This window comes from Trachypithecus francoisi, unplaced genomic scaffold, assembly GCF_009764315.1.
Source record: "Trachypithecus francoisi isolate TF-2019V2 unplaced genomic scaffold, Tfra_2.0 Lachesis_group7, whole genome shotgun sequence".
NCBI classification, from domain to species: Eukaryota; Metazoa; Chordata; class Mammalia; order Primates; family Cercopithecidae; genus Trachypithecus; species Trachypithecus francoisi.
This window is the reverse complement of record NW_022681472.1, coordinates 14,090,709-14,102,944: the sequence shown is the minus strand read 5'-3', so window position 1 is coordinate 14,102,944 and position 12,236 is coordinate 14,090,709. Positions and strand designations below refer to the sequence as shown.

The following is a 12,236-nucleotide window of genomic DNA, read 5'->3' as shown; positions in this document are numbered from 1 at the left end:
TTGAATGATTTATCTACAATTACTTACCTGGTACATAGAATTACCATGAATAAAACTTGTCACTCAACTTACAATGCTTTTCCTAACAAACCCTAGGAAATCAATGATGGGGATAATGACAAAACCAGTTGCTAAGGAAACATAGAACTTGCTCTTCCAGGTCCCTCCATTCTCTCTTTTCTGTAAGTCAAAACTGTCTTCTGCTATCTGAAATCTCTACGTATTTCCCTACATCCTTTTCAAGATTGCCAGCCTGAAGGGGTACTGTCCTAGGAAAACACAGGCCTGCCATATGGAGCTCTGTGTTGCAAGAGTTTTCTTTAAGAACAGAAAACACACCACCGAAACGTTCTCTGCACACTCAATTAAAATGCCCACTCACCATAAGAGGGTAGTTGACATTGTATTATGGGATTCTAATTGAAACCTAACGTATTATTGCAGAATTTTAAAGCTAGTTTCTATTCTAACTTGGGTCAGTTTGCTCTCACACTGCCAAACTTGAGGTGTGGTTCCCAACTGATGTTGGACAATCAGGGCGAATTGTACAGTGACTTCACTTCTCCATTCAGCAGAGCCTCACTGAATGAAAAACTAAGTGTATTCCAACCAGCAATCCCAACCCTCTCCCTGTTCCCTTAATGTCACCTTAAGGCCTCCCTGCTCCACCCATGATGCCACATATGAAGACGTAGCTCGCTCTCTGCTCCAGTAAGCCGTCTGTGCATTCTTGAATATGCACCTGGCTTCAGTACCATAAACTTTGTTGCTTTGTGAGACAAAATTTCCTGGAGAAAGCATCCCAAAAGCAATTTCCTTCCCTAGGGATTGGGTATAGCAATTCTTGTTTATCTGAAGACACATGATTCCCCTGTGAAGGCTCAGCCCCTCTTCCCTACCTAAGACTCAGTGACTGAACTGGGAGTATTGTTTCAAGGCTCATTTGTGCCTCTTTAGTGTCTACTTTGCCAAACACTTCATTTCCGGAAACATCAATTGCCTGCTCTGCCACTCACCTTACTTCTCTTATCTATCATCTGACCCCAGTTAAATTTCATAATTATTTTCCATATTCAAGAGCAGTGGTTTTTAAAGAGGGAGGTCTGCAAAGGCCTTCCCTAGCCCATGATTGGTTCTTTACATTGTCAATATTAAAAAATAAATCCCTGTTCTCATGTTTCTGATGGAAAAGAGTAATGTTCTTATGATGAAAATCAGGTAGTTCCTCAAGGCAGTAAATATCAGGCAGCAGGTTTCTTCCCACTAATTCTATTACACTCTTTATTTTTAATATAGCAAGAGGAGAATATTAAGGTAGAATATTTTGCATTCATTTTTTCTGACCATCAAAGTTATTTACAGATCCCAAAAGTATGAGATTCACTACTGTCATGTTAAAAAGAGAAGTCACTCCCATTTTCCCATTCTGGCATTCAGAATCAAGGCCGGTCTCCCTAATGTGGATATAATTACAATTATGTGCAAGGCTTTTTAATTGTATACATATGATGGCAAATATTTTTCTCTTTCTCTTTGTATGTTACTCTCTTGCAGGTTTCATATGTTGCCTAGTTTAGTAAGTAACTTGTAATGAGTCTACCTTTGGGTTGTCTCTCAATGAAAATAGGGTTTCGGAGAGCAAATTCATTTTATAAAGGATAAAGTTATATAATAGTTGACTTATATAAATCATTTGGTATCATAAAACAATTTCTCAATCAAAATCCAGTTGCTAAACAATTATGCCAAGATTGAGAGAAATAAATTTTTTATCTTACAAAAGTAAATATTTTAAAATTTGAACACTTGTTTAAGAGTTACCGAAACAAGGCATTGGGATGACCAAAACAGTTTTGGTCACTCTAAAATGATTTGTCCCCATGCTGTATGCTCCTTTGACTTCGCAGAAGTCCAATGTAGCCTATCATTTGCAAGTAAAAGATGATCTTGCTTAATCAAGAGAGTGAGGCTGCAGATTATGCCAAAAGATTGGTGTAGGATACACATTGGATGCAGGCCTGTGCCAGAACCAAGCAGGGAGAGGGTCAAATTAATGAAATCAGACACTGCTTACAAAAGGGAGCACACTGCACTGGCTGGGCCACCGCTCTGCTGCTTCGCGGCGCCCTTCTCTAGCAGTTTGCTAGAGTCATCAGCAGAGCAAACGTGCCTGCCTGAAATGCACATTTGGGCATCCAGAAAATTTCAGCAAAATGTCCCAAAGTGTTATAATAGTAGATTACCACCTGTTCTCTCCCTTTATGTTAACTCATTGTGCCAACATACAATAATATCTCCGTTTCAAACTTACATTAATTGTGTTTTATTCTCATTTAATATTCAAGTTGGGGAGCACACATACTGCTATGTATTTTTAAAAGAACATTCCTGGAGCAGATTCGAGGCATACTATTAAAATTCAAAATTTTGGACAAATATGCGTGTTACAGAACCAACCATGTGATGCTGTTGGCATTGTGTAGGCAGCTGGTTCCGGTGGAAGGCTAAGATTTCATGTGCCACAATTGTTCCAAAATCCTGTTGTCATCATAGCCCACAATTATGAACAGCTACAAATATAAACACAAACTGGGAAAAATGGACAAAATTATTGATGACTTACTGGGGGCCTCAGAAAATTACAACATTTAAGGAAAAACGGCTATTAGTGAGATTACAATTGAATGTTTTCTTGACAGCCAGAGGGAACATGACTAATAGAGCTGCTGTGTGTTTATATCACATGCTTCCTCATTGTGGAGTATAGGCGGGAGTAAGAAGCCACTGCAGAAGGGCAGATCTTTATTTTCAGAATCCATGGTGAGTGAGAAACAATATGTACTTTGGTTTCTGTGAAGAATCTTTCAAAGAAGAGACATCAAAAGGAAGCTGAAAGAAGCGATAAAAATCCTCGAGGAACACAAAACCTCCCTTATGAATCATTCCTACCAAAGCCACTGAACAAACTGCACATATCAGAGATCTCCCCATTTTAATACTTTGGAAGATGGTACTGAATCTGGAATGGGAGCAGAATTGTGTTTGGGATTCCAACCGGGGGTTTTAAATGCTAATGACTCGTAAGACAATGGAGAGCCCATTTCAGAAGCATACTAAGTTGTTTAAAAGGCACCAGATGGAGAAGGAAATAAAACATAAGTATTGCTGTGATGTTGGTCTCTGCTACTTATCTTTCACTGACTGGAACCTACAGAGAAAGAAAAATAATAAGTTAACAATATCACACCCTTTGTATTCGGATCTTTGGAGTTTCAGCAACCCTCAGCATCTTTTTTATGAGGTCCCAGCTAAATTTCCTGTCTACCTCCAATATTTCTGAACTCTCTGATTCTGGTCATTGTAGTGGAGGATCTGGGTTCACAGTGACAATACAGAACAAATAAAACCCTACAAAAGAAAAGAGCTCGTCCCACTTTGAAGCAGAAAGGGTTGGTCCAAAGAGCTATAAAGTGTTCTTGGGTCCTTTTTAGCCACGGCAAGCCGGCTCTTAAGTGAAAAAGGAAAGTCACCTTAAATCAGAACCAGATGTAAATGACTAAATGAACCTTAAGTTCCTAATTGGAGACACAGTCTGGCTGTAAGACATTTAGCAAATTACAAACAAAATGTTCTTGTTTACATTACATTAAATGGCTTTAAAGCTGCAGCCAAAGAGCTAAATAAACATGCTGTTTTGCTAAAAATGGAGTGGAAAGCCTATTCAGAGTTTAGCGTATTCAGGAGAAACCACAGCCCACGGTGCCCAGAGCGTGTATTTTTGTAAATGCTAGCCCTGTCGTGGAAGAGGAGAGTGGATTTACCTAGAGATCCAGAACCTAATGAGCAGATCTCACTTGCAGGGAAACTGTTTGAATACTGTTAACATATGCCTTCTTTCAGGATGCATAATTCATATCCAAGGATATTAGCCATAGCAGTTCAGCTGAATAGCAACGCCTCATTATTTTATTCCTCAGTATTTGTTCCTATGTTTGACGCCTCATGAAATTACTGTTAATGTGTTTATATAAGGGCAGATCTGACACAAGTGGGAAGAATGTAATTTCCTACTCATTCTTTCCTGCTGCTGTGTCCTCTTCCCTGGTAGAAGTGGCAAGTGTAAATAGTTAATTTGCTTCAATTATGAGCCTGTCCTGCTAAATTAGAAGCAGCAGGGATATGAAGAGCCAGAATTATACTTATGAGGCAGCTGACAAATCCTCTGAGCCCACAGAATCAAATCATTTCCTCCTCATTGGTGCTCAGACACCCACTACATAATGCTGCCGGGGTTTCTTTTTCCCCCTTATCTTCTGATAAAATGTGGACTTTTATGTCAACAATACTTAAGGTTAACTAAAATCCTGTCACACTATAGCATTCACACATGTGTTTATCTTGGCCGTTTTCTTATAAACATTAAGCGTTTTCCCAATTTTTTAAAAGCTAGGAGTGAAGGATATGTAAAACAGTTGCTCACTTAAAAACTGGAGAATGTAAGCAAAGTCCATATGCACATGAATTTGAAACTGAGCAATGAAAATTATTACAAGAAATGGTGAGCATACTTGTACAATTCAGGTATTTGTATATATTTATTAGATATATATATCCATACATACAGTTATTGGTACAGAAATGTAATTCTTGCATGTCTTCCTGGGTGTAAGCATTTGTTTTACACATATACAAATATTCGTATGCTCAGACACCATGGGAGCAGACATTTCATTTGAAATTTTCCATGATGTTGGCGGGAAAATAATTCGAACATAATACTCATTGAAGTCTGTTGTGCTTTATCTATAATTGGAAAAATGGGTGGATTGTATATCTGTGTATCAGTCCACTGTTTCCATTGATGTACATTGTAATTTCAAACATGCAGTTCAGTTTCATCCTTAGCACACATACTAATGCTGATTCATAGAAGGAGAAACCTGAGACCACAGATTATATACTCAATAAATACTTCCTGAGCACCTACTATGTCCCAAGCATACTGAGCCTTCAGCAGTGAACAAAAGAGACCAGGCCTTGCAGTTGTGTGTCTTGAGAGAAGAATCAAAAGGAGTTCTCATGGCTAAGAGAAACCACTGAGCAAACAAAGATGGAACATTTGACAGCAGACTGATTTTATTCACACCATGGTTTTACCATATACCTGTTCTAATATATTAGGTAAAATAATTACCCATTCTAGTCTGTTTTCTTATCCGCAAAATGGGGATTATCCCATATGCATTATGCCAATGCAACATTTTTATTGAAAGAATTAGAGGTAATATCTAGAGAGAGTGCATGATCCACAAAATGCACACAATGGAGGCATAATTTTTAATGACTTTTTAATTTTAATTGTATAACATCGGTGCCTCACACCACAGTAGGCACATATTGGACACTCAATAGATTGGTAACCATAATTGAACAACATCATACTTTCCTTAGTCACCTTCATTTAATAAATCAACAGATATGTATTTTGTAGCCATTTTTTCAGGCAAGGACCTCGGTTCGGATTCTTACCATTCCAGAAACGGGTCAAACCAATTTTGCTGAGACCATTTACATGGGTCAGACAGTCCTCAAAAGGAATCCATAGCAAGAGGTTTGTCACATTGTATAATGTTTTCAGTCCTCTGAATGCCACTTTCTAAAGACCTTGGAGCCTAAGAAAATGCTGAGCGAGTTATACAAGATGGACATTTAACCATTAAGTTAAATGGACTAAGTTCTATATAAAATACGGATGCACTTGCTCTAACTGACCTAAATAGCAACAGCCTTGAAAGAAGCTGAGAATTTTAAATTTCTAAAATATATTGCAGGGAATTGTGGTTAAATTCTTACTCCATATACATTTCTAAGGATTTTCTATTAATATGAAATAGTAGTGGGAAAAACTACATTTGAACTTACCCAGAATGAAAAATGCCTTTAGTTTTTGGATAGAATCCAGAATGGGAAAAATTTTACATTTTTTCTTATAATTATTGTAAAGACTGTTGAAATAAACTATGGCTAGAGATTTACTAAGGGCCAGAGCAGAAAAGAAGGAAGGAAGAAGGAATTAAATGGTATTTATAAGATTTTGCTTTTCTGTATGAATTGGATGGATTGTTTGTTTAGGGAAGAAGCAGAAAGTAAAAGGAAAATGACAGATTGTATGAGAAATTTTTTTCTGTTTGAGTTTGTCATATCGTTGATATTGAACTGCTGATTTCAATTAGGGTTTATTAGCTTATAAAAACATGTGTACAAGCTGGTATTCAGAGCATTTCAAAAATGCCTCAGTGAATCACTAGATCATGCGACAGGATTTAGGTTCTCTAGAACTGCTATTTGATGACTATCTACGTATGTTTTAGTTTAGCCATTATATATGTTTCAGTTTAGCCACTGGGATGCAATCCTTAGATGGGATATGGTAGTTTTCTTGGAATAACAAACCACAGCATATAACTCAGTTAGGACAGGATGAATTCAAAAGTGTTTGGATGAGTGGGGGAAAATGATAAATGATGTATTATGATTTTTAAATCCTCATCTGGCCAACTTTGTACTTTATTTCAAACAGCTGTGGACCATTTGGAAGCCATTTTGTAACTCAACTAAATACTAATATTTACTGTATGAATCACATACCTTTAAAATATTTGTCTTTCCCTAAGAGTGAGAGACTATTTCTTTCCTAAACTTAACTTTGACGTAAATCAGACCCATCCTTGTCAGTTAGAAGGTCGGTGCATTTGCTCATGGCAGTGGTTGTTCGTTGCCAAATGCCGTCCTGGGACATCTTTGCTTTCTGCAAGCAAAGGACTTTCTTCATCCATAATTAGAGGCTTTGAAATGCTTTTGAGAGATGTTTTTACTGATAATTTTTAAACATCTTTTTTTAAAGGATTTCCCCTACTTCACCTGCATGTGGAATTTTTATGTATCATCATTCATTCATATTTGAGGCCTTTCTTCAGACATTTCCATTAGATATAGAATTCAAGCAACATCCTTGTCCAATTTTAGAAGGTAACATCAGAAAGACATACAGAGTGTATAAAATGGGAGCCATCAGGTAGTTCTCAAAGATGGAGGTGCTAATTACTGTTGAGGAGACCACCTCAGATTTTAATTCTGGTCCAGGCTACTCCCCTTTCAACACAATTACAGGAATCTACCTTCTGAAATGACCCCCCTTTGAATTCTCCCTCTGAACATCTGCAGCTATTCAGGAAAGAGTGGATCCATCAATCCATGTAATGTGACATGATGAGTTTACTCTTTTCTAAAGTGGTATTTAGGCACTTATGCGATGGTCCCACATAGCCAATCATCAATAGCCAATAGGGAGCCATTTGTAGAAAACAGGGGACTCTGCATGCTAGTCAGGTATCCTGTAACAACATCGATTTTGGAGGGAAACCGGGGGCACATGCAGCCTGAAACATGTGGAGTTAGCTACCTTTCTTCCCTGGTTGTTAAGCAACAAATTTCAGGAAAGTTAACACTTTGTGTGATGTTAACTACCAGGAGCTCAACAAAGGGATAGCATCGTAGTCACACTGTTGCTGTTTCAGTAGAAACCAATGAGAGAAAAATGATAGATACTGCAGTCAGACCATCTGGCAATACTGTCTTATCTGCCACAACTTAGAAAATGCCACTGTGGGCAATGCTATGGACCAAAGTGCATTCTGTTTGCCTTTGAAAGCAAAACATATCCTAGTTAGCTGAATGGGAGTCACTTGGAGTAGCATATCAATAAAAGCATGATAGAAATGCTTAGGGTATACAGAGATGCATTACCATAAAAGACATGTTGACGAAATGTTTGCTTCAAAGTCCTGAATAGGATTTCTATCTCTGTAGGAGAAAAACCCTCTTGAAACAATTTTAAGGTATTAAAAGCAAATGTAAACATTGTCAGTGTAAGGTCATTAATTATAAATTATGTCTTTGAGAAGAGGTTTAAGGAAAAACTATAAACAGAAATCTGTCTCTCAAGAAAAAAATAAATCAATGGAAAGCGGGAGAGCTGTGTTTCATGGCTGCACCGAGGCTTACAATATACACAGATCACACTGTTCAAAGGCACTTACTCGACTTTAGCGTTTGTTTGTTTTCACGTGTGAATTTCCAAAAAAGAATTTGAATTTGACTTCCAATAATTAGCTCAGTAAATTTAGAATACTCCTGTACTTGAACCAAAGGATTTATTGGCTTTTTGCTTAAAAAAAAAACTGAAATATAATTTTTAAAGTTTCTGTAGTTTCATAGTGAGATAGAACATTGATTATATGATAATATTGTACTAATTCTTAATTCCTTATTTTACTTGGCTTTTATTAAACCAAAATGCCAAATACAGAAGTCAAGGCTGGGAAGCCCTCCCTTTAGGAGAAAAATTAGCACATTCATTTCATAGAGTCCTGTTATAATTCTGTTGACAAGGTTAGTCATTTGTTTACCTTAAGTAAAATGTTCTGCTTTAATTAAAATATTCATGAGTAAATAATATTTCTCACCTCTCGAATTTCATAGTTGGTGTTGGGCTCAGCAAACCACAGTCAGCATTTGAAACCATAAATTGACCCCTGCTGCCAAATAGCAGATATTTGGTCTTTAGACATAATTTATATTTAACTACTCTGACTAATTCCGAAGCCACTTTTCAATACTGATCTGTGTGTCTGTTTTTGAGCTCAGCATTATAAAATATTAGCCAAGTCTTATTCCCTGCTGTAAAATCCAAAATGTGGGAAATTTAAAATAGCTGTATCAATGAAAATACATTTCCATTTACACAGTGAAGGATGAAAAATATTTTGTTCTTTAAGGCTGATTTCAAAAGATTGCCAAAAATATACTCTAAAGCCTTGAAAGAATCAACTTAGTGGTAGCAGACGGCCATGTGTGTTCACTTTGCTCATCTTTCATTTTCAACTCTAATGACTGCTCACTGTTTAACTTCGCGATGTGACCTTTAGCATACAAGCAAGTCATTTTTCAGTACTTTTGCTCAATTTAGGATGATTTTGCTTCTATTTTCAACATGATTCCCTCTCTCCCTCTCAGAAATAGAAAGCTTCTGTAAACTGAAATTCATTTCGGAACATTTTTACCTTTTCAAAATGAGGTGTCCACAGACCCATGACATCCAGTGTTTTTCTTGGAAAGGACATGACCAGAGTGGACTGCAGGGCAGGGCACGCATGCAATCCACAGCCACTTGGGCTTCCCTTTCCTCTCCCAAACGTGTCCTTAATCACCATCACTGTTTCCTGAGTCTTTGAAAATAGAACTTCAAGGCTCCAAATCTTAACTGAATGATGAACCTGCAAACTCCATTCTGTCTCCTTTGATTTGCTTATTGAACATGATTTGTCATCTTTAAATTCTGTCTTTGTTTTTGTATTTAGCATGGAACATATATATCAGGATGTGAATGCGCTGTGGAGTTATCTGCCCATTATATAAATATGAATGCCTTATTTACTCACATGTGGTTTCCCTGGGAACCTTCATCAATAGTATCTTTGTAAGCCAACTACCTCTACACTCATAGCTACCCAGATAAATCCTTTCATATGTTTTATGTAAAGGTGTAAAGTTTTACTGTTGTTAATTTTTTTCTTATCTAGTCTATTGCCATACTTCTTAAAAATCTGTTTCAGTAAGAAAACACAATCTTTGAGGAGATATGTATTATTATATAACTATAAGTGTGTATGCATGTGCAATTATCATTCTACATTGTACTTCTCTGAAAACAAAAGCAGATGCACTTTCTAATTTAAGACTCTTTGCTGTTGTTGCAGGTCTATAAAAAGAAAACCGAGGCTGCGAAGAAGGAGTACCTGAAGCAACTTGCAGCATACAGAGCCAGCCTTGTATCCAAGGTAATGTGCAGTTTTGTGATATTGTGACGGATTGTGGCTATCTCAGGGCAGATTTTGATAGTCACTTAAAGGCATAAAAGACCACTTTAACAATTCTGCACAATCTTCTCTGTTGGAAAAAAAATAAATTATAAACAAAGCTATATGATATGGAAATATTCGTTGAGCTCTAAAAGACCAGAGCAGCATCCCCTGGGCCATTTCTTAAATATTGTACACCTGTGGATGGTTGGTTGTGTGGATTAGTCACAGTACATTCTTCAACCCAAGCCAACTTTCTACTTCTCCATATCCCCTTCCTAAATTGCCTCCAGGCCCCCATGCCATTGGCCTTTACTGAGGACATGCCAACTGTAAGTTCTAAACTCATTACAGCAGCATTAGGAGGTAAGCAGGCCCCAAAAAATGTTTATAAATCACATCATTTTGTTTGAAAATAAAAACACCACTTAAAAATATTTAGTGATTTAGAATATCTTAAACACTAGTTCTTCCTGTTATAAATACTCAAGAGTTGACTCTGATTGGTTTCATGTTATTAAAGATACAGTTTCCTTTATGGAATTCTTCCGAAGGTAACCTCAGAAATATAGACTGAGTCTGTAAGCATTAGACACTGTTATCTCAAGTCCCAAATTGGCTGTTACTGTGCTCACTGTGGTCTGGGGCTCTGGACTTCATCCCATTTCCCCTTAGAAAAGACGTTTTTTCTCATTCACAAATATCCAGACTCATTGTAACTCTAAAATAATTATATAAATTATGTTTTATTGAGGAAAATACATACTGAATATACTGATGCAGAGAAGAAAAGAGAGCCCAAAATACAAATTCATAAGAAATTTCAGTAAACTATTTGTCTAATCCAGTCTTATGTTCTACTTCTAAGGTATGGCACTGTGAGAAAACTTATTAGGTATAACTTACCTTAAAATTTCTAGCTTTTTTTGTATTATCTCACACTTTCTAATTTATCTAACTCCTTCTGAAGCTATTTATATTTTCTGCTGATACCAACTTCACATTTCTGCATATATTACATAGAATGTATATAAAATTATAACCTAACAAGTGTAAAATATTAGATCCATACAGCCATTGGATTAAATAATCGTGTGGATATTGTTAACAGATAATTACACCAAAAACATAGCGGGGCTTTTAAAAAGTTAATTCTCCTTATTTCATCCAAGATCAGATTCTTTTTGAAGATTTTAAATAGAGTTTTAGTCAGAGCACTTTACATAGGAGAAAATCAATACACGAAGTCTCAATCCCAATACAAAGCACACTAGTTAATGATATGCAGATTGCCAGAATGCTGTGATACTGACTAAGCCTTTACTTTCAAAACAAGTGTCCTCAGATTTGCTCTTAGCTGCAACTTTTCTTACTATTCAGTTTCAGAGTTGCAACCCGCAGTGTACGGCAATTTGTATAAATGCTGCGAATTGCCATTTCTACATTTAAAAAACCCAGCACTTTTTTTACAGCTTACTCTGACATTTTTCTTCTCTTTGGCAGTAGAAATTTTGCTGGAGCTGTTGAATATCTATTTATGTACAACTATCTATTGTGTGTATACAAATTGAAGGCAAGTTACAAACATCCTCTCCAGGTTAAAAAAATGACCCTCCGATGTTGTATGTGAGTGGATATTTGGCGTGTAACTTTCTAGACATCATCAGAAAATTTTCCAGCCTATCCTCCCAAGGATATAATCACATATATAAAAATCTAATTCTGTTCCATTTTAATTACGACAAGGCAAATAATAACCAGTCATATTTAAACATATTTTTTCTGCATTATAATTTTTTTTACTATGTTATAAATTATTTCCCTATTCTAAAAGATTTAAAGGGACAAACAGAAAATGCTACATGATATATTCCATAATTACAACTCCCAGGAACCACCATGTGCCAGCCAAGCTCTATTTTTTCCCCACCTTCTGTTTGTATATTCATTTGACCAATCTTCCTGGGCTTGTGCTCTGTGCCAAGCACTATGCCAGGCTCAGAGAATGCTCTGGAGAACAGGCACATCCTTTCCCTAGACTTGAAGAACTTTCTCTTTCGTCAAGGGAAATCATTAGTGAAAACATAAACTAATAAATGATTGAGATTTGAGAATCCAAGTATTCTGGAGGAGATCAAGCAAGGCCTCTGCTTAGGTGATCTGCAAAGACCTCTTTAAAGAAGTGACATTGGATCTGGGGATTGAAGGAAGACAGGAGCTTGTAGAACCAGAGAGCCAGAGGAAAGAGCTGATCAGGCAGTGTTACAAGTGCAGAGACTCGGGGTGGCAAAATGTTTCCTTGAATTGAAAAGGTCT

The 12,236-nt window shown here is 36.8% G+C and overlaps 1 protein-coding gene across 2 annotated transcripts in view; it reads left to right on the top strand.

Annotated features, from left to right (window-relative positions):
- TOX (thymocyte selection associated high mobility group box) overlaps window positions 1-12,236 on the top strand; it is a 313,830-nt gene that overhangs the window by 283,201 nt on the left and 18,393 nt on the right. For both annotated transcript variants that reach the window (XM_033203282.1, XM_033203283.1), the window contains exon 6: window positions 9,819-9,899. In XM_033203282.1, the coding sequence (XP_033059173.1) occupies window positions 9,819-9,899 (81 nt within the window). The remainder of the gene's footprint in view (window positions 1-9,818; window positions 9,900-12,236) is intronic.